Below are 27,200 nucleotides of genomic sequence, written 5' to 3'. Positions count from 1 at the left end.
GTTTTTTTCTTTTTCTTTTCTATCCCTTGATGTTAATCAACCCTGAATTTCGGTAACTGTACTTGTATGGAAACTGGAAGAGATCAAAACATTGTACATAGCACCGAAGGACCTTTCGGTATTTAGGGGTGGCATCTTGTTCAAGCGCAATATCGCGTATTGGGTGGTTGAGGATTGGCCAGGTATTTCTTACCTCATGTATAATCTAATCCATTATTCGACTTCATTCGGTCTCCTTGGAACGTTCTTTTATTGTAGCCTTAGGAATATAAGACTAGACCGGTCATTCCTGGGGGTCTGATGTTCTGATTTGCTTTCCCTGCTTGATTAGGATCATCGCGATCTACCTTGAACGAATGCAGATCCTTATCATTTACCTAGGCTTAACCTACATACATGTAGGGTTCGGCAGGACCCGCTTGATCCACTGAATTTTTCCCGGGTATCATGTTCGCATGGCATCGTGTGGATGAGACTTGGCGGTACCTACATTGTACGTATCTTGCTCCGGGGCATGATCCTGGAATATCGATGTTAAGCTTTGTTTTCAATTCAGTGTTTCCAAGGTTCAATCCTGTTAATCTAACTGCATGCCATGCATTTTAGTAACCTAGCCACTAGGCTGTTGTCTCCGTCCTCTTCCAACTCATGTGCAGCCTTGCTATTTCGTTTCCAACTACATGCATATAAAGATGATTAGCTGTATTCATGATCCTCTTTTGAATGATGAATAAACAAGTCATATAGTCATATAGTCATATATTAGCGACTTGTTATACATAGTAAGAGATCATTGTATGCCGATTTCGAAAGACGGCCGTATATACAGAGTAGCAAGAATTAAGAGAGTAAGAAGAAGGGAACTAGAACTTCAGAAAGCGCAACACAATGCTACACAGATCACTTCGTAATACTCCATACATAATTAGGTAGAAAATACCTACATAAGTACTTGGGGATGGTTGCGCAAGACAAATAGGGTCCGGCGGCAATTGAGAAATCCCTAACGAATGAGATTCCCCTTTCTTAGCTAACCATTTTTGCACCGATGAGACTGACTCATGCATATCCCACGAACAGCTCCTGTAGGCCGGGGAACCACCGGGCCATTCGGGGCGGGCCCGAAAAGTGTACGGCAGGGGGACGAAGAAGCGGCCAGACCAGATTCTAACAAACAAAGAGAAAATGACTACACAGGCCACAGATTCACATTGTTTGTTTCCTCTTTTTTTGCTGCAGTTCCTACCGGGAATTCATAGTGTGGGGGTTTCGTCCGCAAGATCCCTGGGGTCCGGGTATAACTATAAGCCATTGGAGACGTGGCCGAACCTTGGAAGTATGCAGAGTGTACACCGGTACGGTAGAGCCAAGGCTTAAGGGAAATTGGGAAATTCGGTATAGAAATGAAACATCACGAGAGCAGAAGAAAAAAAAAAAGTGGAAACCTCGGAATCTCCCCATTGAGTAAGGAGCTTGGGAATGAAAGATTCTGAAGGTCACAAGGTATGTCCTTGGCTTATGAGTATTATATTAGTGCAGGGTTATAGTCAGATAAGCTATATGACCTTAGACCTATCTGAGTATTAGCATGAAGTCTGGACTCTTTTAGATTTCAATGCTGGAAGTCCTAATTTTAGTTTCTGTACTCCGTACTTTTTCCCCGCATGGAGAATCCAGATTGAGCTATTGGAGTTGAACCATGGAACACATTGTACTTTGTTTTTTTTTACTCTCTGGTAACTGTGTCCTAAAATAATATCTGACGCATTCAATTTTATATCCTGGTTTTTAGAAGGAAAAAAAAAATCTTCAGACGCTTACAGGAATTGACCAATGAATTCCTCTTCGCCCGGGCCGCCATCTTGAAGTCGGGGCGATCGGACAGGAACAGATATCACAAGCCATATGTACTCATTTAATTGGTAGGAAATCAGTCATTGATCTGCGAAGAGCCACCTGACCCCGGATAGTACTTAAATGCTCGGAAGATTTCTAGAAGACCCGGCTCGAGGCTTGGTAGTTTGTGTACGATGTACGCGTAGTTCCCTCAAGGGGGTCGGAGGTCACCTGGATGAATTTCCTTTACAAAAGCAGTAAATAAAAATAACGGAAAATAATGTTGAGGGTCAAAAATTAGAGTGGCGTTGGGGTTCCCCGGGTTCCCAGTCCCCAGACGGCTTTCCCAAACGAGAAATCCGGCCATCCCTTAGCTTCCGAACGGCCACACTATCGTCAAACTATCGTGAATTTCATCATGTCTGGTGACTGCTACTTCCCCTAGATGAACTATCCCTGAATTCAACCTATTATTAAATCGATATTATTGCTAGACAGTACGTATGAGGCAAATTGGAACAAGGATCCTAACAAGATAACAAAAGAGTGTCAAATTTCTTGACTCGAGAGATCAATTGATATAGTAGCCCAATACTATACTACATAGATGATTGCTCTATATGTTCGACCTATTTGTAGGGTTGCGTATGCCTTGCCACAGCCGTTTAGCCTGCATTCCAGGAGGCCTGGACTCGATCCGCTCTGCAGTACCCTTGGTCCAAGTCTGGATTTCCTTTTTGGGCTATCGTTTGGTTTCTTTCCGCTCACGAGACACCCTCTGGGGCGCTTTAGTCTTGGTTCGGCCTGACTTTTCCGGTCAATAAGATATGTATTTAAAGAGAGTTCATTCTCCGGTCCATGGTTCCATGAAACATCTTCATTCTTCTTTATCATATCCGAAACCATCAATCACATTAATAGTCTTTGACAACTTTGTTGATATCCTTTCTACCGCCCATTACCCTCGCATAATATCTAGTGTATCACATTGCAATGTCTGTCTCCATCGAAACCACTACAGTTCCTGCTGCTCCTATGACCGCCCAGCCCGTCTTGATGGGCCACAAGTCCAGGATGCCCGAGTTCAGTCTCGCCGGAAAGGTGGTGCTGGTCTCAGGTGCTGCCCGGGGTCTAGGACTGGTTCAAGCAGAGGCACTCCTGGAAGCCGGAGCGAAGGTATACGCACTCGACCGTCTAGAGGAGCCGGTAAGTTTCTACATTCCTCGGATCTAGTTCATACAATCGCAATATCCCTCCTCTGTATCAGCACTAAGCTAACCATCACTCGATCACCAGGCCCCCGAGTTCGAGCAGATACAGCAGCGCGCAAAGGAGCTTGGCACCGCGTTGCACTACCGTCGTATTGATGTGCGTGACACAGAACTTCTCAACAGTGTCATCGAGACCATCGCCAATGAAGAGGGCCGTATGGATGGCCTCGTTGCCGCAGCAGGTATCCAGCAGGAGACCCCAGCGCTCGAATACTCAGCCAAGGATAGCAACACTATGTTTGAGGTTAACGTCACGGGAGTGTTTATGACCTCCCAGGCTGTGGCTAAACAGATGATTCGCTTTGGAAATGGAGGTAGTATCGCTATGATCGCCTCTATGAGCGGTACCGTTGCCAATCGCGTACGTCCCCACTCCCCTCTTCTTGTCTTACCCTTTACAATTTCCACCCCATTCAGCATTTATGTTGTCGGTATAGGCCTAGTGTCTCCCTGCCCAGACTTTCTTTATTTCTTTTTATGGATTATTTCTCCGCTTTTATGTCACATTCCGTTCTTCTAGTTGGCCTACGGAGTACAAGGATCTAACATTATTTTCCTACAGGGTCTTATTTGCCCCGCATATAATGCTAGCAAGGCTGCTGTCATCCAGCTCGCACGCAACCTCGCTGCCGAATGGGGCACCTACAACATCCGCGTCAACACCATCTCCCCTGGTTACATTGTTACCGCTATGGTTGAGAAGCTGTTCGTCGAGTTCCCTGAACGTCGCGACCAGTGGCCCAAAGAGAACATGCTTGGCCGTCTCTCTCGACCAGAAGAGTACCGTGGCGCTGCTGTCTTCTTGCTCAGCGATGCTAGTAGCTTCATGACTGGAAGCGACTTGCGCATGGATGGTGGCCATGCCGCGTGGTAGATTGATTATGGCTTTAATTCGATTTTGCCTTTTCAATCATTGCGCGTGACCATCTTCTTTTGGTCTTTCATTGCATGGCGTTCTGCGTCGTCTTCTTTTGGGTTATTGGGCGGGAATAGCGCAGCGTGGGCTTTGATTGTTTTTGGGAATATGATTTTGGTCGTTGTCTTTTCTTGGATAGCGATAATTGGCCTTGCAGATTTTGTGTTCTATCATGACGTTAGACTACAAATCGATCCCTCGAATACTAATTGTTATAAATTGGTTCAACTGTTTCATCTCTATTCTAGAGTTTAGCTGCATGTAAATCTTGCCCCACTTTAAGATAGATCGGCATTCGAATCTCAGTGTCGTACAATAACATATATTAAATGTCATGCGTTACCTCTTATATATTTGATATTTAAGCGTCATCTCCCAACCGGCACCAAGAACCCGAATCTCAACATTTCCCCCTCACCGACAAATTAACCGCGTACATCCATCCAGTCGGAATGTACCACATCGCCAAACCAGGGCACCTGACCTCCCAACAAGGCTGATCAACAAACTTTAAGGTTCGATCCAACGATCAAAGGTTGGGGATACACATTGGAAAAGAATGTTGTTGCTAAATCGAGTAGCCCGCAGATCACAAAGTATCGCGTGATAAGTACGTGGCCGTTGTAATCGTCATCAATATAGTCTCAAACAATACACATGTCATGTTCTTCTCGGCCGCCAATAACCATGGAAACCAACTCGCGGCTGACATCAAGTCTGGGGAAGATACGGAGAACCGGGACCAATCAGAGTTGGTCGACCCGGATATTAACTGTTTTGGGTGAATGGGTTTGTTCGCTTACTGGTGGGGATGCCTTAATTACCTGTTGGGCACTACACTCCGGACTTATCCTTGTGTACTTGTATCAAACAGTCACTTGAGATGGCACGTGTTGGTTTCTGGAAGCATGGATGAACTACGAACAGTTTTCCGAGTTGATCCTGATTCGTTTTTCTAATGACGACAGGCCCAGATAGGCAAGTAGTCTCAAAGGTGATCACTGGGTCAAATACCCGAAGAGCGGAAGAAATAGTTTTTTGCTGAATATTATGTATACTTGGATCGGTGAATCCGTCAAGACTACCTCATTTACACACTCTGTCAACGAGAGTAATTGCCATCATGTCTTGGTATTTAAGTTTTGTTTTTGTTTCCTTTGCTTAAATATAGGATATCTCATTGGTTGGTTGGTATGACATGCATTGCCCTGTTGCCACCTTCAGGGTTCTCTACTATCCCTGCAAGGAACTAGTCACGGTGCTTTGCACTACAGAGAACCTGGTTTGATGGAGCCCACTGTGCTTTTTAATATTATAAGCCTTCCAAAGCTGCTACTAAACCTCAGATAATACACCTCTCTGGTATAATATGCTATGTTCAAACGTTCACCCTACAACCTTCATTCGACAGCCCTGTGACCTTAGGTTTCCTTTATCGGCGTTGCTTTAAAAGTAATCACCCATGAACAAGGACCTAGTATTGTTAAAATAATCTTGGAGCAGGCTAATTTGAAGTTAATGGTATTACTCTAAACCAAAATCCGAGGATCCATAATGATATATTGATCTCTTAGTGGGCCATGCCAAAAAACACATCGAATCCATGTATCAAGCTTTTTACAAACTTGCACTAAGATGCTTACCAGGGGCTACCCATTTCCTGTTAAACTTTCTTCTTATCCTAAATTTCTTACAATTCAATCCGCTGGACCTCCATTGGAGCTCATTGTTTCTTAATTTCCAAAAAGAGAGTTGTGTGATTGACCAATTTCCGATATCTGATATCCGGCTCTGTACTCGTATCAATTTAACCTAGGAGAATCTGGTGTAGAATAAAATGCTGTGGCCATTGACTTTAGCGTTATTTTTCTTCCTCTTTGGTCAGAATTGGTCAGAAACAGATCCCATCGATGCTATGGACTGGGGGGATTACATATCACTACAGGTTACATGGTATGGCATATGCTTCATCTATCGCAACCTTTAATTGCCGTTTTGATCTATTAATTCGCTTGGTGTTGAGTCGTATCGCCCCAGCCTAAGCCAGTCTTGTCTTGTCGCAAAGGCAACAGGGCAAAAAGAAGGTATTACTGCCATTGAATCCATGGCTTTGTTATGGGCAAGCTAGGTGAGGGAGTCTGCAGGTTTGTTTGCCCCATGTCCAACAATATCCCGACTCCAGTCCCAGCATGTGAATTTTTTTTACTTCTTCTCTCTTTCTGTTCTCCTCTTCTTTTTCTCTCTTCTACGCGCGTCCCTCTCATCTTTTGCCTTCCCTGTCCTGCACTGGTCTCTATTCTATCCAATATGGCTGCTCGGGCCACAGGCCTTGGCTCGGACTCGCTCGCTGTCCATGATATCGAGCCTGTCACCACCATTGGGCAGAGTGACCAAATTACCAATGTTACCAATAAGAAGCCCCAGCAAAGTATCATCCCCGAGTCGTACGACCTTGGTGCAGGTGACGAGGACCCAACCACTGATGAGCTTCATGGCCACAACGCGTTGCGTCGCGTCTCAGCTCCTATTCCCTGGGTCGTCTACACCGTCGCATTTGTTGAACTGTGCGAGCGTTTCTCCTACTATGGAACACAGGTCCTCTGTAAGATACTCCAACCCCATACGAGCCAGATTAACAGATGATTCTAACATTGCACCACAGACTCTAACTTCGTCAACCATGCACTTCCTCTTCCTCCCCCGAATGGCCCTCCAGGATCGAACCACGTAACTGGGGCTGGCGGCCCTAGCTCCCAGGGTGTATCGGGTGCTTTGGGTAAGGGTATCGAAACTGCCAGCGCCATCAACACCTTCAACACCTTCTGGTGCTACTGCCTTCCCCTAGTGAGTGCCTACATCGCTGATGAGTACTGGGGACGATACAAGACCATCTCCTGGTCTATTGGTGCCGCTATTCTAGGTCATATGATTCTCGTTGTCTCTGCCATCCCACCAGTGATCACCCACACCAATGCTTCCTTCGCTGTGTTTGTTCTGGGTGTGATGATCATGGGTTTGGGAACTGGTGGCTTCAAGCCCAACATATCTGCCCTGGTTGTCGAGCAGATCCCTGCTATCAATCTCAAGGTGCGTACACTTGAATCCGGTGAGCGAGTCATCATCGACCCGACTATCACCCAAAGCCGCATCTACCACTACTTCTACCTGTTCATCAACATCGGCGCATTGATGGGTCAGATTGGCATGGCCTATGCAGAGAAGTATATCGGCTTCTGGTTGGCATTCCTGCTGCCCACCGCCATGTTCTTGACTACCCCATTCGTCATGTGGTGGGGTCGCAAGCGTTATCGCCAGTCTCCCCCGACAGGCTCAGTCACCTACAAGGCCATCAAGACATTCTTCTTCTGTATGCGCCATCGCTGGCACTACAACCCATACATACTCTGGAAGCGAACGCACGATGGCACTCTCTGGGACACCGCGAAGCCCTCTAACATAGAGCCCCAATTCCGACCCAAGTGGATGACCTTCGACGATGCATGGGTGGACGAAGTACGTCGTGGATTTGCCGCTTGTGCTGTTTTTTGCTATTTCCCGGTCTATTGGCTAGCCTACAACCAATTGACAAACAATCTCACCGCACAGGCCGGCACGATGACCTTGAAAGGCGTCCCAAACGACGTTGTGAACAATCTTGACCCCTTGGCGCTGCTCATCTTCGTCCCACTCTGCGACATCTTCCTATACCCCGGGCTGCGCAAAATGGGCATCCACTTCACGGCCATCAAGAAAATCACCCTTGGCTTTTTGTTCGCATCACTGTCTATGATATGGGCTGCTGTCATCCAGTACTATATCTACATGACTTCGCCGTGTGGTTACCGAGCTAACAATTGTTACACCGAAGACGGTAGTGTCAACCCATCCCCTATCATTGTCTGGGCCCAGACTGGTTCGTACATTCTTGTTGCCTTATCGGAGATCTTTGCCGTCATCACCTCGATGGAGTATGCCTACTCCAAGGCGCCTCGCAGTATGCGTTCTCTCATCCAAGCGATCAATATGTTCACCAACGCCATCTCCGCTGCTATCGCCGAGGCTTTGATAACGCTGTCCAGGGACCCTCTGTTAATCTGGAACTACGCCGTCTTCGCTATCTTGACGTTTGTCGGTGGAACCTTGTTCATTATCCAGTTCTGGGGTCTGGACAAGGAGGAGGACGAGTTGAACAACTTGCCCGAGGGTCATGTACAGGCTCTCGATACCACGGAGGGACAGGCAGAGTTTGAACATGCCGAGATTGGTCCTAGTCGTGGCTGAGATTGTGGGTGCGAAAGAAAGTTTACCTTGCTTTAGCTTGGTTCGTTTGAAATGGTGTTTTTTTTTTTTTAAAAAAAAAAAAAAAAAAAAAAAAAAGAAGGTCAAGTCCAACGCTTTCCTCACATTTCAATGAATTCAACTAATCACTGGTTCACTTTACTTTGCTTCAGCTTGGTTCTATTGGAATGATATTTTTTACTTCCAAGGTTTAGTCCAACGCTTTCATCAAATTCAATTCAACCCAACTGATAACTAGTTCACTTTGACATCTGATAGTAGGTTCCAAATACTCGGCTCCTTCACACCTGCCGATCTCATTCTGTTGACCAGTATCCACATAGCGCCAGTTACACCCGTGGACATGGCTTTGTACTATTCCATACCTGGAAGTTGTAATACGAGTGCGAGATATTGTACTGCATAATACTGCATAATTTTGATCTCATCCAATTACAATCTCTTTCTGACTTTGCTCTTGTGCCAGATCCACCTCGGCCCCTAAGTCACCCCCGTTTTACATGAGCCACATCTGACTATGGAGTGATTGGAAATGAGTCCACTTTTGTGCATTTCTAAGCCCTACGGGTACCTGTGGACTGGGAATGTACTCCAATAATGACAGTTGAAATGCGGATGCCTACTTGTGCCCACAGTGATCGTATTCGTATCACATGACAATCTCAAAATCAGCCCCTGTCCAGCCCCCATTTGGGCAGCCACCATCCTATTCATGATGTACTCCGAACTGCATACTGTATTCTGACCTGAGCATCTGAAAAATGAGTTTTTTTTTTCAATTTTATATTTAATGTATTGTAAAGTAGGACGGAGTTTTCCGGCATCTTTGACATCACTTCACTCCACTCGGCAACGATGATTCGCGAACCCTACGAACATACCAAAAGAACCAAAGAACCAAACGAACTCCCAGCATACTACTCTGGGACATTGGAGGGGGGCTTGGCTAAGCTTCCGGCGGGCCCGGCTCATAAGTATTCCCCCTCGGTGCATAAGTATCTCCCCCTAGGAGTGAATCTATTTATTTTCTCTGCAATTAACAATCGGCCACAATTGTGAAGCCGTCATGAAGACCTCTACGCTGATCTCGATTGCTCTGGCTTTGCCTGGTAAGTGCTTTTCCTTATGTTTTTTTTTTTTTTTTCCGGATTACCGTGCTTGGCTTAATTGGACCTCTACACGCGTCGACAAATCAATATTTTCACCGCCCTAATCACCATATTCTCGCAGGTGCAATCGCTGTTCCTAGCGGGCTCAATTCCGATGAGATCACATTCGCAGGTGTACAGCGAGCACTCCCCAATGCGCCCGATGGGTATGTGCCGACAAATGTCAGCTGTCCAGCAAGCCGACCGACAGTTCGCAGCGCAGCGAAGCTGTCCTCGAACGAGACATCATGGCTAGAAGTCCGCCGAAACAAGACTCTGTCGGCGATGAAGGATTTCTTCGGACATGTGAAAGTCGGCGATTATGACGTCGTTAGCTACCTCGACAAACATTCTGGGAACTCTTCAAATCTGCCCAATATCGGTATTGCCGTTTCGGGCGGTGGATGGCGTGCATTGATGAACGGTGCCGGTGCCATCAAGGCTTTTGACAGTCGAACGTACAATGCGTCGACGACTGGGCACTTGGGTGGTCTGCTGCAGTCTGCTACCTATGTTGCTGGTCTGAGTGGAGGCAGTTGGTTGCTGGGTTCGATCTATATCAATAACTTCACTACTATCGACAAGCTGCAGACCCACACGGATGGTTCCGTCTGGCAGTTCGGAAACTCGATCCTTGAGGGCCCTGATACTGGTGGTATCCAGCTTTTGGATTCTGCTAGTTACTACAAGGAACTTGCTGAGGCTGTCGAGGGGAAGAAGAACGCTGGCTTTGATACTTCTCTCACTGATATTTGGTATGTTATCCTTTTTTTAGCAATGCATGTATGTTTGCTAACTTGGGTACAGGGGTCGCGCACTCTCCTATCAAATGTTCAATGCTAGCAATGGTGGACTCAGCTATACCTGGTCTTCCATTGCCGAAACCCCCGAGTTCCAGGATGGAAACTACCCCATGCCGTTTGTTGTTGCGGATGGCCGTAACCCCGGTGAGCTGCTCGTTGGCAGCAACTCGACTGTCTATGAGTTCAACCCATGGGAGTTTGGCACTTTTGACCCTACTATCTTTGGTTTCGTCCCGCTCAAGTACCTGGGCTCTAGGTTCGAAAGTGGTTCGCTTCCGAGCAACGAGAGCTGCATCAGCGGTTTCGACAGTGCTGGCTTTGTGATCGGAACCTCATCCACACTCTTCAACCAGTTCCTTCTCCAGATTAACACCACTTCGCTCCCCACTTTCGTGAAGAACGTTTTCACCGACCTCTTGGAAAAGTTTGACAGAGCCCAAGACGACATCGCTTCGTACGATCCCAACCCCTTCTACAAATACAACGAGCACTCGTCGCCGTACGCCGCGCAGAAAATGCTGGATGTCGTCGATGGCGGCGAGGATGGACAGAACGTTCCCCTGCACCCTCTTATCCAGCCCGAGCGCCATGTCGATGTCATCTTCGCTGTTGACTCCTCCGCCGACACTGACTATTACTGGCCAAACGGCACCTCCCTGGTCGCAACCTACGAGCGCAGCTTGAACAGCAGCGGTATCGGCAACGGCACCGCCTTCCCTGCGGTTCCGGACCAGAACACCTTCGTCAACCTGGGTCTCAGCACCCGCCCTTCTTTCTTTGGCTGTGATAGTTCCAATCAGACTGGACCCACGCCTCTCATCGTGTACATCCCCAATGCTCCTTACTCCTACCACTCCAACATCTCAACCTTCCAACTCAGCACCGACGACACTCAGCGTGACAATATCATTCTCAATGGCTACGAGGTTGCTACCATGGGTAACAGCACCATCGACGGCAACTGGACATCCTGTGTTGGCTGTGCTATCCTCAGTCGCTCGTTCGAGCGCACGGGTACCACTCTCCCGGATATCTGCACCCAGTGTTTCGACCGGTACTGCTGGAACGGTACTGTGAATTCCACCACGCCATCATCTTATGATCCAGCTTATTACCTGTCTGAGAATATGGCTTCGGTGAGTTTGCCCACCATGCTGACCACGGTTGTCGCAGCCAGTCTGGCCATGCTCATCCTGGTATAACCAGTCATCGTAATTTCCTTTTCTTCTCGCTGCCATGCTGCAGCTACCCGCACTCGGAACGCGGGTTTTCGCCATTCGGTACTTTCTTCAAGCATGGGTGATGTGCCATTGAGCCATCCTCGTGGTCATTTGCATTTTTCCTGGTATTTGCTTAGATTTCTTCGGATCCCATGGGATCCAATTCAATAGTAATGCATATATGTATGTCCATATCAGAATGTATCTGTACTTCGGTACAGCATTATCCCTTCCATTTCTCAGTACATGGTTACGACTTTCTAAACTTGCCAGTATGAAGGTAATACGGGTTGAAGGTCATTTAAAGCCATATTATGCCGTTATCTGATCTCGTAGAAATATATATCTGATGACATACAAACCATGGTGGAAGTTCCAATATCTGATTAGTTTATAGCTTTATTAGGAACAGAATTCTACAGTGCTACTATGCTATGCTTTTCACTTGTCCTTGAATTGATCTGATGTAACATCTTGATGGCCTAGATGTGTTTGTTGAATGGGTATATCATGTCACGTGTCCACGTTGCCATGGGAAACGCCACAACAAGCAACGTTCGATCAGCCGCCACCTCCACAGTGGGTTATTTGCTTTGCCTTGCTTCCTCGTTCATGCACCTAATTCGACAACTCCCGGTAACCTGCGACCTTACGACATCGACCTTACGACATCGGGCCGATACCACATTTTACCGCCAAAACCGGCCATGAGCGCCGCGTGCCAATACTAACTGCGACCATCAACGACAACACGATATCAACATGGCGCGCGCTGCAGTAATCCCACAATCCCCTGCCAAACGGGTGGCACGAACCTCGACCAAGTCCACAGCTGCTGCCGATGCAAAGAAGAAAGCCCCCCGAAGGGTAACACCAGCACCACGGACTGCGACCCCGGCTCTCGATGCCGAGTCTGATGATGAGCTTGGGTTTATCACAAGCAAGCCCACAAAACCCACTGCACGTCCTCCTGGTCGCCCGGCTATCAAACCAAAAGTTACGACAACTGTGACTGCGCGAGGAAGAAAGGCTTCCGAGTCCCTTGCCAACAAGCCAAAACCTCAAAATAACGCTGGTGAAAATGAGCTGGGACAACAAACCGAGGCACCAAAGAAGCGTGTTGGAAGACCGAGAAAAGCCCCCTTACCTGCAGAAGCTGCTGCAACCAAGCCCGAGGCTGCACCAAAAACCAGGGGACGACCAAGAGCGGCAACAACAGCGAAGGCCCCTCCGACCCGTGAAACGGTGGCCACGAGCAGGCGGACACGTGCGGCAATCGACGCAGCGAATGATACGAAATCGAACCAAATTAAGATTGCGACAAACTCGACAACAATGCGCTCGAACCTTTTACGTGGACCTGCCAAGAAGAAGACAGTGAAATTCCAGGATGTGTCAGATTCCGAAGCCGAGGAGCCCGAGGTTCCACCTGCGGGCCGTCGGCGAGTAGCAACCAAGGGCACGGCCGTTGGCAAGGCTGGTCTTGGAGCGACTCCAGTTCGAAAACCCGTCACAACCGGCACTCGTGGAAGGAAGCCAGCTGCGACGAAGAAAGAAGCGACCAAACCATTATCTCCTAAGAAGGCCAAGCAGGTGGCCAAGTCTCTCTCAGCATATGCAAGCTCTGACGGAGAAGATGATGATGATGAATTGAATATCATTAAGAACGACAACAAGGATCCGCTCAGACTTGTTGTTCACTCGCCTGCTAAGCATGGCTTGGAGACCACTGGACTGAGCTCTCCTGTACGCAGGATCAACTTTACCCCCAAGAAGGCGTCCAGCTTCATAGACGAGAATGGCGAACCGAAACTACCAACCCCAAAACACGGATCAGACGGCATCGGACTTAGCTCCCCAGTCAGGAAAATCAACTTTGCGCCCAACCGAAGCCAGAACACAGTTGCAGATAATGGTCACCTCGCTCTTCCACCTGGCAACTCAGTTATTTTTAGTGATTCTATGATCATGTCTAGCCCTGCGAGACGACCAGCGCCATCATCTCCCTTCCAGTTTTCCATGAGAGAGACCCCGAATCGTGGAGGCTCCCTCTTCGGGGGTAGTGTGAATCCGATTTCCGCGCCTGATTTCACACCCGGACGCACTTCTCCATTGAAGATGTCACCTAAGAAGGGTTATTTGGGTGCTTCTTTCTCGCAATCGCTATTCAAAGATTCTACAGCAGCAGCCCCTGCTCGAACTCCCCTGTTTCAAAGCCCCGCAAAGAGAATAGCTTCTCCTTTCAAAAACTCGATATTCTCTGCTCATGCGTCCGTGGGCCCCTCTAAACCCACGGACAATGATGGAACCCCTACTAAGACAGTCGAATTCGCACAATCCACCACCCCGAGATCCTCGCCAAGGCATAGCCTGCCCGACGAGGCGGCATTTGAAAAGGACACTGAAATGGTCGAGGATGTGGCTCGAGACATTTTTGGCATTGAGTTATCTTCTGATGGAAAGGCATCATCGGTTTCTCCTATCCAGGAAGATATTGCTACCTCGGAAGTTGCCCGTGACCCATTCAATGATGAAAACGCCGACTCTCTATCTGCCGAGGTGGAGGTTGAAGGAAACTCAGACTTGGAAGAGGACGAACGTGATCAACCTCAAGATAAAGCCCAGTTCGAGTGTGAAGAGCCTGAAACCATTTGCTTCGACGCCATGGAAGAGGCCAACATGGCAGTGGAGGACCTTTATGATGATGAAGAGCCTGAGGAAGACTCAGGCCCCAGAGCTAGCGAACCACTTGAAGATCAGGCACAATTTGACCACGAAGAGGCCGACACTATTTGCTTTGACGCTATGGAAGATGCCCAATTGGCAGCTTATGATCTACATGACCAACAAGTTCAGGAAGCGTCAGACCTAGAAGAAGGCAAAGATGTTCAAGACGAGAGTGAATTTGAGTACGAGGAGCTCGACACAGTTTGCTTTGACACTATGGAAGACGCCCAATTGGCAGCGTATGATCTTCATCACCAAGAAGTCCAGGAAGCCTCAGACCTAGGAGAGGATGAAGACTTCCATGAGGGGAATGCATTCGAATACGAAGAAGCCGATACGGTTTGCTTCGACACTATGGAAGACGCCCAATTTGCAGCGCATGATCTTCATCGCCAAGAAGTCCAGGAAGCCTCAGAGCTAGAAGAGGGCGAAGATCTCCATGACGAGAGCGAGTTTGAATACGAAGAAGCTGATACAGTTTGCTTCGACACTATGGAAGATGCATACCACGCAGAGAATGATCTGCATGACGAACAAGGTCAGGTGGCAGACTCAGACATGGAGGACACAGATTACCCCGAAGACCAGCTGGCGGTATTGGAGCGGGAGATCGAGGAAGAGCCCCAAAATTTACCAGAGGCCATTCAAGAACCCGAGGAAGAGCGACAAGTTATGAGCGAGCAGAATGATGTGGAAGACACAGAGTCTATCCTGGATGGTCCTGAGTTTGCTACAATATCGCCAAAGCCTGCTTCGCCACATGAGAACCACCATGCCGATGATATTGCAACCCCGGTCCAAAGGACGCAATCCATTGCTTTACCACGATCAAGTCCCACGGGCGGTGAATCTACTCCATTGGCCTTGAATTGCCCAGCCAACTCCGAGAATGGTCATGACTCCACCCTCGATGCCAAGAATGCCAATAATGCCATCATTGACGCGCCCCTGCATGAAGAAAATAGTTCGACGCCAAACACCCAGGTCGATAGCCCTGCGTTAATGGCACCTAGTCTCTTTAACACACCAAGCGTTATTGATCAGCACCAATCCCCTGCTGAGGCTAGCTTAGGTTTTACGCCATTGGCACAAAAGTTTGGCCGTTGGGAACAAAATACCCCTTCCCAAGCTAGATCACTCCGACCACGTCGCCGTGGAGTTTTCTCGTTAGTAGGCCCCTTGGACCGTACCAACACTGAAACTCCGACAAATTCTGAGAGTGTGTCGTATCCCAATTTGTCAAAGAGTCCTTTGGCAAATAGTCTCTCTTTGTTTGCCCAATCGCCCCTTCAGCCTCAAAGTGCTTGCATAAGCCCTGAGTATGAACCGACTCCACGGCCATCTTCCATCTATGAAGATCATCAAATAATTGAATTGTCAAACAAAAGCACGGATATCTTCGAAGATCCCGACTCGGAAATCATTGGACTAGAGCATACTTCTGCCGCCGAAGTCCCGCAAGATCAGGGCCAAGAGTTCCATCTACTCGATGACAAAGAGAACTGTGGCCCAATTCTTCCATCAACTCCAATGAAGGCTCAAGTCCAACCTGATGAGTTACGCACCATTCATACGGTGTCAAAAGTGCCTCTGAAAGCCGAAGGCGACGTATCACCTCTCAAGCTGCCCCGCAAGAGAGGTCTTTCCCTCTCAAGCACATCTCCCACTCGGTCTTCTCCGCGTGTTCGGAAGCCAACCTCTATTGCACTCAATGACACTGCACCGATTCTGTCTCCCTCTCGGAAATCTCCACGGGTGATGAGAAGTCCAGCACCAAAACGCCGTTCCATCACGGGTAGACGCAGCAGTGTCAAAGCACCAGTGATGGCTGCGCCCGGTACTCCCGTCGCAACCCCCAGCCCTGCCAAGAAGGCACGTCGTAGCATCAACACTGAACAGAAGGCTCTGCACGGGGCAGTTGTGCATGTGGATGTTCATACCACTGAGGGTGAGGATGCCTCTGGTATCTTTGTGGAACTTTTGCAGCAAATGGGCGCCCGATGTGTGAAGTCCTGGTCTTGGAACCCTCGTTCCAGCCTCTCGCCGATTGATAGCGTAGAGCCCAAGGACCTGAGAGTTGGCATCACCCATGTTGTGTACAAGGATGGTGGGCTGCGGACTATGGAGAAAGTTAAGAAGGCAGCGGGTCTTGTCAAGTGTGTTGGAGTCGGTTGGGTCCTTGAGTAAGTCTATCTTCTGTGCATCCTTATGTTATGCGACTTTTCTGACTGTTATCTCTAGTTGTGAACGGGAAAACCAATGGCTCGATGAAACTCCGTATGCAGTTGACAGCTCTATAATTCCTCGCGGAGGCGCCAAGCGCCGCAAGAGTATGGAGCCTCGTGCATTGAGCAATGTGAATGGGACACTCGTGCGCATTTCCGAATCCCCCGCGCCATCTGCCGGTGGACGTCGCAGTGGTGTCAATCCAGGTGCCGTTGAGGGTTTCCGCAAGATCACACCTCCGACCCACCAGCCGATGCCGTCCACACCCCCACAACAATCTTCTGCTGATAGCTACCAATTCCCTGCTACTCCGGGATACAACTTTGCCAACCTTGATGCCATTGGCATGTCGCCCGCTACACCCGGATTCCTTGGAAATCGCTCCAAGCTTATCCAGCAATCTTGCCCACCAAAGCAGAGCAACCGGGGTCTGTTCCCGAGCGCTAAGCCTGCGAGTATTATGCTCGATGAGGGACAAGACGAGGAATCTAGGAGACAGCGCCGATTCCGCATGGAGGCTGCCAGGCGCAAGAGTCTTGTTTACAAGCCTGCTGTTGCCAGCCCTCTTGTTCCTTGATTTTATTATTTGCATTGTTCGCGTTTTGTAGATTCATACCCAGTCACTGTAAATATGGGGACTCTCTTTGTTTGGGCGTTTCTTAAATTTTGCCCCACGACGGCGAGTTGCATAGGTTGGATTGTTGTGCAAGGTTATTGGTCGTTACTTTTTGTTTCGAATCTCAGTTAAATCAATTCAATACCAGATGATTTAAACATACTCATACTCGTGGTGAACTTGGAAAGAAATATACTTTTTATTCAGAAATTTGGTCATGATACCCGAAATCTTTTCGCTGTCCCGCTTCAACTATCTCGTGTCCAATGAACCGAAGCGATGGTATTACTCCTCCGACTCTTCACGGTAGAATCCAGCAACCAAGAAAGCGAGCTCCAAAGCTTGCTTCTCGTTCAAGCGTGGATCACAGAATGTCGTGTACCGCTCCCCAAGTCCATCCTCGGTCAGCCCAGCAGCACCACCAACACACTCAGTGACAGCCTCTCCAGTAAGTTCAAGATGCATACCACCAAGGAATGACCCAGCAGCGCGATGGATTTCCAACGCCTGCTTCAACTCAGACAAGATATCCGTGAAATGGCGAGTCTTCACACCAGATGGTGTGCTCTGTGTATTGCCATGCATAGGATCACATTGCCAGACAGGGATATGACCAGAGGCCTGCACAGCGGCAATATGTCCGGGAAGGAAATTAGCGATTTTCGAAGCGCCGTACCGCGAGATCAGAGTCACTTTCCCGACCTCACGATCCGGGTTGACAACATCCAACAGCTGGACCAGTTCATCCGGTGCCATGCTAGGCCCGATTTTGATTCCAACGGGGTTAGCAATGCCGCGGAAGAACTCGACATGCGCACCGCCGAGTTGGCGTGTGCGGTCACCGATCCAGAGGAAGTGACTGGATGTTGCGTAGTAGCCTGTTTCGGGAGATGTGCTGCTGCTGCTGCTGCTGCCTGCGTTCGCTGGGTGGCGAAGGAGTCGGGTTAGGCTCTGCTCGTATTCCAGAGAGAGACCCTCGTGACTGGTGAAGATGTCGGCTGTCTCGAAGCCGCGGTCTTTGTCGATTCCTACTGTGTGCATAAAGCGTAGGGCATCCTTTACGGCGCCTACGGTTTTGGCGTATTGCTCTTTGATCGAGGGCGTGATTACATGGCCCAGACCCCAGTCTAGTGGGGAGTGCAGGTCTGCCAGGCCTGAGGAGAGCGAGGCACGGAGGTAATTCAGAGTGGCTGCGGAGTGGAAGTAGGCTGATACTAGACGTGATGGGTCTGGTTGGCGGGATGCAGGGTCTGCTGCGAAGCCATTGATGTTGTCACCGCGGAACGAGGGCATTTCCACTCCATTGACAACCTCTGTTGGACTTGAGCGAGGCCTAGCTTTTGTGATTAGGTTTGTGGTTATGGATTAATAGATGAGGAACCTACTTTGCAAATTGGCCTGCGATCCGAGCAATACGGATGACGGGCTTATTGGCACCTATTGGTTGATTAGTTGCCAGTTTCTTTGCTTTTTGTGGGGGGTTCTGACATACCCCAGATGAGAACCAAACTCATTTGCAATAAGAGCTTCACCTTGGCTTCGATCATCTCTTGACTGCAATAGTCGAAGAGCTCCGCACAGTCACCTGGACAAAGGGGTTAGTCCTATGTTTCGGGGATATTTCCCTGTGCAACATACCACCCTGTAGAACGAATGCTTTGCCCAAAGCGACATTTCGCAGATTTTTCTTGAGATTGATGATCTGAAAAATAGGTCAATATGGTAGCTAAGATCCAGTCTAAAGAAAAGACATACTTCTTGTGTAGTCACAAGTGGAGGAAGCTTCTGTAGTTTTTGCAGTGAGACCTCCAACCCTTGAAGATCCTCATAGATGACATCTTGCTTGATGGGCTTTTGTGTCCAAGCTAGATATAGTTAGTGATACTAGATCAAACGCGAAAGAGATTTTTTTACAGATTTTTGCTCTTACAACTAGGGCTCCATTCGGCCATGGTGGGCAATTGATCCCGAAAGGTGGCGGGATGATATGAGATAAGTGTCTTCCCTTTAACCGGCAGTAACAAACAAATGAAATGAAGGATGGGTCGGAATAGGCAGTGGATAAGTGATAATTTCTTAAAAAAATGGAACAAAGCACTGATGAGCGAAAATATATCAAGGGCACATAACAAAAGAAAGCTAACCTTACGGTGTGTGTACGTGAGACGCTTATTGTCGGAACTCGGATGACTCACTTTGATGCCTGATCTTCAAGGCATCATAATTGTCTCACATTCCTGTGTGACAGGTATACGTTAGGAGGTCGGGGCTGAGAGTTCCATACAGCCTTTTTTTCAAGACTAGATGGTGTTAATTGACTGGAAATAACGGAATCCTATTCAAAAAATAGCACAGATCATAGGACCCCATTGCATTCTCACCATGTAGCAAACTCCTAACCTCTAACCTCCATTCTTCAAGTCATCAAGTGGTACCCCCGACATGTACAGTCATGGATGTGGAAGGTGTCATGGCCCAAATGACTGGTTCTCCTCTTCCTTTGGAATCTGAGCAATTTTGAAAAGCTGTGGATCCGAGGCTTATGATGCGAGTGAGTATTCCCGAACTTGACCTGTAAGATGCATCGAGTGATGAAGTTCGCTGCTTTGTAAACAGCAGGAAAGTTCTCACAGTTGACTTGATAGTCATGTTTGACAGCACTGGTAAAAAATGAATAGAGCCTCGTAGTTTAGTATCATCTGAGTGCCTTAAAATGGTGTCTCTGATAGTTCAGGCATCTCTTTGTCTGGTGAACCTTGAACCCTGCTTATGGTCTGTCTAAACTAGGCGTGCCTTTTTCTAAATACCACACACAGCCTGCATGGTTTTGTGACATCACATCTGCAGCGTATCATTGACTTAGAAAAGAGGGGGAAAGTTATAGTAGAGCTGTGTTTGTCCTACTAAAATGGGACTGGTACAAAATACAACACGATATTCTACAAATATTAATAAGCAGTTTTAAAAGCTTGGTTTTGGATAATATGAGCGGGGATTAATTACATAAGGCGAGAGACATCCTGGCTAGATTATTGGATTTTTCAAGCATCAGCACTAGCCGATAGGTGTTGACTACCTAACCCTACCTGGCACACCACACCGTACCCGCTGAGAGATTAACAGTAGGGATGTGAAACAAGCCTCAAACTAAAATTCTTAAAGCACCTTACGATAAATTTTTGGGTATAGCATAGGTGCATATGTAGACATAGTACTCTGTAGAGCCTTGGGTATTGACAAATGTAATGTCAAGGCCGTGATCTGCAGTATTTACTAGAGTCTAGACCGATAAGGGTTGGGGGGAACAAGCTTTTTATGTTTGTCGTATAATTTCCGAGTACGAAGTAAAATGCAGATTTGATGCAGATTTCCCATTTCTCACGACGGAGTACCCCAGACTTGGCATAGAAAGCCGACCCTTGAGGAGCTAAATTTGGAAAAGAGGACGGACCACGGAAACAAAAAAAAGGGGTACGATAGATCGCCTATAGAGCAAATGCTGACGGAGACGAGAAATTAATCCAAGCCATAGCGCCTGAAATGGGGAGCAGTGCAGGCAACTTTTCGCATTGAGAAGTCTAATCGGGCCAACCGAAAGGGGTCTGTCGATTGTGATTGGCCAGAGGCTCGGCACTAGCTGTAGGGTGGCCTCTTTAGGTTAGCGTTATCGGTTTATGTTTTCCTTGTTTTGTACTAGTGTGACCCTTTTGTACTAGCGTGGCCCTGAGTGGCCAGAAATGGCTCTAACGGAGGTAACAACGTGGGCCAGGTCCCTTTGAGGCCCAAGGTTGGAAGAGCCCCATGAGAGTCCCATTTAGTTTCCTCGGAAGGGTATTTAAACCTGCTGCCAGCCTTGTTTTTCCTTTTCCTACTCCGTATTCAATCCCTATACGACCTATACACCCACATTCTTTTAACCATGCAGTACAAGGTCCTTGCCACTCTTTTCCTCGCCGCCACGGCCCTGGCTGCCCCTGCGGATACTACTGCCACATCCTCAAGCACTGAGACTACCGATAGTGATGACTCCTACGATCTCGCGGATGTGCCCAGCTCCATTATGACCGTTTTGGCAACAGCCATCCCGGCCTCATGGTACAACGATATCATGGACCCCGCCTCCCGCTCCTCCATCGTCAGCGAAGCTGAGGCTGGCACCTACCCTGCTTGGTACAACGCGTTGCCTAGCAGCGTCAAGGCCTGGGCCACTTCCAACTTCGCTGACCAGATCGCTGGTGCCACGGCAACCGATAGCAGCGCCACTCAGACCGAGACTGGATCCACCACCGCTTCCAGCCAGGCCTCTTCCAATGCCGCCGAGATCACTTCGGCTTCCACCACCACCTCGAGCTCCAGCTCTGACTCCACTTCCTCCTCGGCCTCCAGCTCCGACTCCAGCTCCAGCTCTACATCGGCTTCTCCTTCTTCTTCGCAGTCTACTGGCGGTGCCCCTGCTCCTACTGGAGGTATTGCCATGGGTGTTGCTGGTGCAGCTGGTGTTTTGGCTCTGGCTCTTGCCCTGTAGAGCATTGCTGTATGATTCATTTGCCTGTCTGGCAGTTTATGATAAGCTTTCACCCCATGTGCATAGAACTCTGTGTATAATAACCATTTCATTATATATGTACTTATGAGGGCACTTAATTTCTTTATGGATATACTATAGATATATTATATGATACATTATAGCCAACATACCATCCTAAGTATTAATTGCCGATTATTACAAGGTACAAATCAGACTCTGGCTTGACGGTTTACACAGAATTCAAGAACACATCAAGCATGACTCTTACGGTCCTTATTCAATTTCAGGTATCGCTGGGGTTCTAACAATATAAGAAACCCACGGTAAATCACTCGTTTGGCTTGCAGGCTGTGTTCAATCTGAGATGTTAGCATGTCCAAGGTCAACATAGATGGTGATAATGATAAGCAAAAAAACCACACCATGGAGCCCTGGAGCCCACCAAACATTGTAACCATTTGTAATTCATTCCAAAATCGTTGAAAAGGTGCGGCCAACCGATCATATCCCTTGCGAGCTGTTCATATGTATCCAGGTTAGTATGTTCAAAATGAAAAGCAGTAGACAGTAATACAATCCGACAAACCAGACTATCAATCTCATCGTCATTAATTGGGAACCCGATCCTGGATAGTATGAAGTAGCATGAGAAGATTGTTGTAGACTTTTCTGTCGCTACTTGGACTATTCATGAGACGCCATAGCAGCATATCAAGCTTGAAATCAAGCTTGTGACAGTCCCGCATAAACTCATTTGCGAAGTAGGTGAGATGATGGTCTCGGACAGTCTGACATCCTGGAACATGTTCAAACATCTCTTGGCCGGTGGTCCTGATTCTGTCTACCTCAATTGGAAGCCGGCCTAACTGCTCGATGGTCTCTTGGCGGTTCTCTGGGGATGAACTTTGCCAGGCTAGTCTTTCCAACACGTCCAAGATTCGAGTGTGAAAGTGTCGCCATGCGTTGTGGTAGGCCTTTTCCCAGGTGGACATGTCGGTAGAGGTGGAGGAGGACATCTCGAATAGCAGTGGCTATGATAGACCTGTGCTGTAGTATATAGTTGTCAGTAAATCAATACCCCAAAAAGGCCCAAGGAGACCAAAAGATACAGTGAGGATGCAACAACCATCAGCCGAGTGATGGATGAGATGGAAGATAAAGGAGAGGATAACTCGACGCGGTGTTGGTTAGAGTGAAGCTATTTAGCCCTTTCAACTGAAACCGATTTGATCGAATATGTCGAGAGTTAACAATGGAAGAGATGAATGCGTTTGTGGGACTGGGAAAGGATCGGGGACATGACAATGGCTTAATTGTCAGATGGAAGTCAGAGCAATCTGAGCACTAATGGGATCTAAAGTGAAAGTGATTTAAGCAAACAAAGATCATTGTTCAAGGCATTTGTCTTGTTATCTATTCATCCTAGCTCTCAGATTTGGAGGTACGTCAAGACATCATGTACACCAACAAAGCAATTCAAGGGTATGGATTCTGCAGAAGATCCCCTTAGTTTATTTCTACTTTATAAATGAGCTTGGGATATAGTTATTTTTCAGTATTAACTGGAACATTACTCTGTTACTCTTTGCCGGCGTCTCAACCTCCACAGGCTAATCGTCATCTGGTAAAAACAAACCGCAGCGAGGCTTCTCCTACAGGTAGACGGTTTCTTCTTCGAGCTTCATGAAATAAATGAAACCATGTAAATTGACCCCGGGAAGAGGGCTAAGAAGACGAGAAAACTGAGCTTACAAAGCACCAGGCATAGGTATATGTAAAGAGGGATATAGAGATGAGATGGATGCGTATTCAAGTCCATATATAAAGTCAGATATAATATTGAGGAGGTTGGTATGGTCCGTTTGAGTGTGACTGGACATACTTCGGCACTTGGGGGTAATCAGCACCATCATTGGTGACTTTTGGTCGAACTATAGCCTCGAAGTACACTGGCCTAAACCCTTGGGTGTCTTCTCATCCGAGGTTCTTCCGAGGGTTCAAAAGCGGAGCCTCAGAGTGGAGATTACAAGCTGTGGAGTCAGCCCGAAAGGGATCTTAGCTGTAAATAGTTCCAGGGCATCTAGAAAATCAAGATATCAAGCCGAACATGAAGATTAAGACGTTCAAAGATATTTCTTGGCCAGCACAGGCCCGTGGACGGATCCATGAATGAATAAATAATTACGTCAGCACTTATCTAAACCTGGGGCTTATCGGTGACGTGTGTTGTCCAAACACTAACTTCAACTCCTAGCACCTTGTTGAACAAAGAAAATATGTCCGATCCTATTCCCTCCGCAACTGCTGACCCAAACATTGCCGAAAACCCCCTTTCCTCAAATGCCGAAGATCGCAAAGCCGCTGCCGCTCTCTCCTCCCTCAGCACAAATGAAATCGCAACGGAAGGTGCCTCCATCGGAGCACCGGTTAATGCAAAGCAAGAGGCTCTTGGAAGGGCCATGAGTCGACTAGAGATAACTGCTAGACAAGGCACCGACAACAGGACGACGGTCGAGGTACTGAAGACTGACGAGGTGGTGAAAAAGAAGACAGTCAAGGTTGCTCCGGCGGATGTCACACTGCTGGTATGTTTGCTGTGTCTACCTCGGTGCTCGTACCTATGCGGCTTTATTGACATGGCTGTAGGTCGACCAGTTGGATTTAAATAAGAGCAAGGCCACGGAATTGCTCAAGGCCCATGACGGGGATGCCATCAAGGCAATGAAAGCATTCATTGCCCCATCTACCCAGATGTGATGACTTGAATTATTTACTGTAAGCGTTTTATTATCTAATAAGTTGATTCGGGATGAAGCAGACGAGAACAAAAAAAAAGTCATTTCTATGTATGAAGAGTCGCTCTTGATGCTAGGGATCTGGGTGCCACGTCCGAGGAGCGTGGACACAATGATTATTATCAACAGGCCGACGAAAATCACTATTCATCTTCCTCTACCTCATCTTTCTTTCGTTCAATTCCCTTGCCCTCGTAAATACTCCATAGCATAGCCCAACCAAGCAAAGACTCAACGGCTAGTGCCCACCAGACCGCCCCAATCATGTTATTCTCGAGACCCAGGCCCAGCCCCCAGCCACCTAGGAAAGGACCCAGGGTACGAGCAGCACTGGATATACTCTGTGCTACTCCATGGACTGTGCCTAGGATAGACGGATCCGTGACACAGTTGTTCACTAGGATGATAGCAGCGGGCAAGATGAATGTCCGCGAGATGACCTGTAAGCTAACGACAAACGTGAAAGAAGACCAAACAATCCATGGTATGCGTGGAAGAATCACAATGAAGGGCATAAGCATGTATGCCATAGGGGAAAAAGGAAGGAAGGTTCGGAACGACGTGAGCGTGCCGAGCTTTGTCTGTATCCGCGGATACAAGAAGATCTGGAGTGGCAGGCCGATGAAACCAATAATAGCAGTAGCAAATCCAACTCGAGATGACGGAAGACCTAGTCCACCACCAAAATGGAAAAGACCTTGTCGGGAGTTCTCCGGGGCACGGGGTGCGGGCAAAAACACAAATGTCATAGAGTTGAAGGCGCTTGTGTGGAAGGCGAGGAGGAATTGAACCGTCAGAGTCAAGATAACGTTGCGTGTCCAGATCTGGCGGAACCCTATTTTCTTATGTGGCTGTGGATGCCCGCGAGAGCGGGCTGGACTTGATGGCGTAGACCAAGTACCGACGCTGCCGTCAGTGTAAATGGAGTCATCGTCTCTGGAGCGTGTCAATGGACGATAATGCTGGGGTCGTCGGGTCCAAGCTCTTGTGAGCCGCTTGCCCAGTTTACGACCCCAGTCCCTTCTATATCGTGCAATTTCATGGGTCTAAACGGGGGTTCTTTGTTAGTGACAGCATGAGTTTGGACAGGCAATGATCTCACCTCATCAAGCCCAAGAAATACAGCGAGAAACGATACGAATATGAAGATTGCGCTTAAAAGATTCGGCAATGCATAAGGCCAACGCTGCATCCACCAAACGCCTTCTTTGCCTCCAAGGGTAGATCCTGGTCCGAAGAATTGCGGAAAGCTGTTGACAGGATCGGCTAAAGAGCCTCCCAAGATTGGACCTATGATTACACCAATATTGTAGCACATGGGTAGAAGCAAAAACGCGCGGGATTGGTATCTAAGCAGTTAGCTCAAGGAATGTTGACACCATGTGAACATATCAACTTACTTCTTCTCAGCAATGATCTCTGCAATCAGCGTCCGCATCACTCCCACATTGCTGTTCAATACCCCTCCCAGTGTCCGAAAGACCATGGCCGATGCAAATGATCGAGAGAAGCCAAATCCCACACAAGAAAGACAAGTGCCCATCAATCCGATCAACAGCACTCTCTTGCGTCCCATCCATTCAGCATCAGCCAGACGGCCCCACCAGACAGCGGTGATAAATTGCGCGGCCGTAAAGCAACCCTGGAGCATACCCGCCTGCGCGGAGATCTTCGAATCTGGCAAAGACGGATCAAATGATTTAAGCTGATAAAACAAGTATGCCTGCAGAGAAGTCTGCGTCAACGGCTCTGACAGTCGCGCCAAGGTCAAGATCGCCAACTGGCCCTTCTTCGGCAACGAGCTCCAAGTCACTGGTTTCTCCTCGCCCTCGTCAGTCGGCCTGAGCACGCCGTCATGATCGTGATCATCATCTTCGTTGGTGGAGGAAAATCGTCGGTGATTGGTTATCAGCGGCGCGGACTCTAATCTCCTCCGATAGGAACCGCTGTCAAAAATTGCGGTGTCATCGCTCTCGAGATCGGTGTCACTTTCGGTGCTCGACAAGTCTGCATCATTACCGATCAAGTCGTAAGGTTCCGAGGCAAGATGAACATTTACTGGGTCCTCGTGGCGGTCTTGGCCATGGTTCTGAGTTTGCGGAGAAGCCCCCATCAATGGAGATCTCCCGGCTCGGGAAGCTGTCACGCGAGCGCGGCTGGGGTAGATGCCGACCGGGGTGTAGAGCACTCCCGGTTTGTGTGATCCGACCTTGGCACGGATTTGAATATGTACAGCAGTCTGTGTGACTGTTGTGACTTAGAGAGAGGAAAGTCGGAGTGGAAAAGGAGCTATGACACCATTTCCCCCACATTTGCGTGGGGCCGGTGCGATGGAGATGTTGCCGATTTAACCGCGTAATAATGGACTGTAAGATATCCTGAAAAGACCGCTAAAAATATATGATAGGGCTGTATACGGGTTGATTGTTCTTCTTCTCTATGAGGATATCAGAATTGCTGTTTTAGGAAATGTATACAGTGGATTCTTGCCGAGCGGCTCAAACACTAAATCAAATGTTAAATCAAATGGACAAATGATTTGATATCAGAAAGGATTCTCATTTAATTGTGAGAATTATCTAGTAACAAAGGCAACGGACGAAATGCTCCCTTATCGAGTTGCTCGAATGAGCCGAACACGTGGTGGTCCTGCGTGTTTTGAGTTGAGCATATCGGGCAAGCCACGCTGTGTCAGCTTCATATCGCGGAAGTCTTGAAGGCCTTGAACACACGATCGTGCTTGATACTGTAATGTCCTAGTACGGCCGATGGCTGCTTGTGTCTGGTTGTAACACTGCATCCAGGGTACCGGCAG

General features: G+C 48.1%; 10 protein-coding genes across 10 annotated transcripts; 6 read left to right on the top strand and 4 right to left on the bottom strand.

The window, feature by feature from the left end:
- Positions 1–2,829: 2,829 nt before the first annotated feature.
- Positions 2,830–3,981, top strand: N7487_004739 (putative short chain dehydrogenase; the record flags this gene model as incomplete). Its single annotated transcript, XM_056872486.1, has 3 exons — positions 2,830–3,042; positions 3,133–3,468; positions 3,670–3,981. The coding sequence occupies 3 exons, from the start codon at positions 2,830–2,832 to the stop codon at positions 3,979–3,981; spliced, it is 861 nt and encodes a 286-aa protein (XP_056730206.1).
- Positions 3,982–6,330: 2,349 nt separating this feature from the next.
- N7487_004738 (uncharacterized protein) lies at positions 6,331–8,304 on the top strand (the record flags this gene model as incomplete). The annotated part of the gene is made up of 2 exons (XM_056872485.1): positions 6,331–6,625; positions 6,686–8,304. The coding sequence occupies 2 exons, from the start codon at positions 6,331–6,333 to the stop codon at positions 8,302–8,304; spliced, it is 1,914 nt and encodes a 637-aa protein (XP_056730205.1).
- Positions 8,305–9,177: 873 nt separating this feature from the next.
- Positions 9,178–11,475, top strand: N7487_004737 (lysophospholipase family protein; the record flags this gene model as incomplete). The annotated part of the gene is made up of 4 exons (XM_056872484.1): positions 9,178–9,333; positions 9,395–9,431; positions 9,553–10,225; positions 10,278–11,475. 4 exons carry the CDS (start codon positions 9,178–9,180, stop codon positions 11,473–11,475), a joined length of 2,064 nt encoding a protein of 687 aa, XP_056730204.1.
- A 780-nt stretch (positions 11,476–12,255) lies between these two features.
- On the top strand, positions 12,256–17,023 carry N7487_004736 (uncharacterized protein; the record flags this gene model as incomplete). Its single annotated transcript, XM_056872483.1, has 2 exons — positions 12,256–16,403; positions 16,462–17,023. The coding sequence occupies 2 exons, from the start codon at positions 12,256–12,258 to the stop codon at positions 17,021–17,023; spliced, it is 4,710 nt and encodes a 1,569-aa protein (XP_056730203.1).
- A 324-nt stretch (positions 17,024–17,347) lies between these two features.
- On the bottom strand, positions 17,348–19,014 carry N7487_004735 (3-deoxy-7-phosphoheptulonate synthase class II; the record flags this gene model as incomplete). Its single annotated transcript, XM_056872482.1, has 6 exons — positions 17,348–18,395; positions 18,448–18,499; positions 18,555–18,647; positions 18,701–18,764; positions 18,818–18,927; positions 18,993–19,014. 6 exons carry the CDS (start codon positions 19,012–19,014, stop codon positions 17,348–17,350), a joined length of 1,389 nt encoding a protein of 462 aa, XP_056730202.1.
- Positions 19,015–19,478: 464 nt separating this feature from the next.
- N7487_004734 (uncharacterized protein) lies at positions 19,479–20,272 on the bottom strand (the record flags this gene model as incomplete). The annotated part of the gene is given in 3 exon segments (XM_056872481.1): positions 19,479–19,634; positions 20,144–20,209; positions 20,228–20,272. The coding sequence occupies 3 exon segments, from the start codon at positions 20,270–20,272 to the stop codon at positions 19,479–19,481; spliced, it is 267 nt and encodes an 88-aa protein (XP_056730201.1).
- Positions 20,273–20,981: 709 nt separating this feature from the next.
- Positions 20,982–21,587, top strand: N7487_004733 (uncharacterized protein; the record flags this gene model as incomplete). Its single annotated transcript, XM_056872480.1, has 1 exon — positions 20,982–21,587. One exon carries the CDS (start codon positions 20,982–20,984, stop codon positions 21,585–21,587), a length of 606 nt encoding a protein of 201 aa, XP_056730200.1.
- A 611-nt stretch (positions 21,588–22,198) lies between these two features.
- On the bottom strand, positions 22,199–22,606 carry N7487_004732 (uncharacterized protein; the record flags this gene model as incomplete). Its single annotated transcript, XM_056872479.1, has 1 exon — positions 22,199–22,606. The coding sequence occupies one exon, from the start codon at positions 22,604–22,606 to the stop codon at positions 22,199–22,201; it is 408 nt and encodes a 135-aa protein (XP_056730199.1).
- Positions 22,607–23,866: 1,260 nt separating this feature from the next.
- N7487_004731 (huntingtin-interacting protein K) lies at positions 23,867–24,347 on the top strand (the record flags this gene model as incomplete). Its single annotated transcript, XM_056872478.1, has 2 exons — positions 23,867–24,175; positions 24,237–24,347. The coding sequence occupies 2 exons, from the start codon at positions 23,867–23,869 to the stop codon at positions 24,345–24,347; spliced, it is 420 nt and encodes a 139-aa protein (XP_056730198.1).
- Positions 24,348–24,528: 181 nt separating this feature from the next.
- N7487_004730 (putative MFS multidrug transporter) lies at positions 24,529–26,498 on the bottom strand (the record flags this gene model as incomplete). The annotated part of the gene is made up of 3 exons (XM_056872477.1): positions 24,529–25,431; positions 25,488–25,734; positions 25,786–26,498. The coding sequence occupies 3 exons, from the start codon at positions 26,496–26,498 to the stop codon at positions 24,529–24,531; spliced, it is 1,863 nt and encodes a 620-aa protein (XP_056730197.1).
- Between the last annotated feature and the right edge of the window lie 702 nt (positions 26,499–27,200).

This window comes from Penicillium crustosum, assembly GCF_028827405.1.
Source record: "Penicillium crustosum strain IBT 35664 chromosome Unknown utg000002l_segment0_segment0, whole genome shotgun sequence".
Lineage (NCBI taxonomy): Eukaryota > Fungi > Ascomycota > Eurotiomycetes > Eurotiales > Aspergillaceae > Penicillium > Penicillium crustosum.
This window is presented reverse-complemented; position numbering and strand designations above follow the sequence as displayed.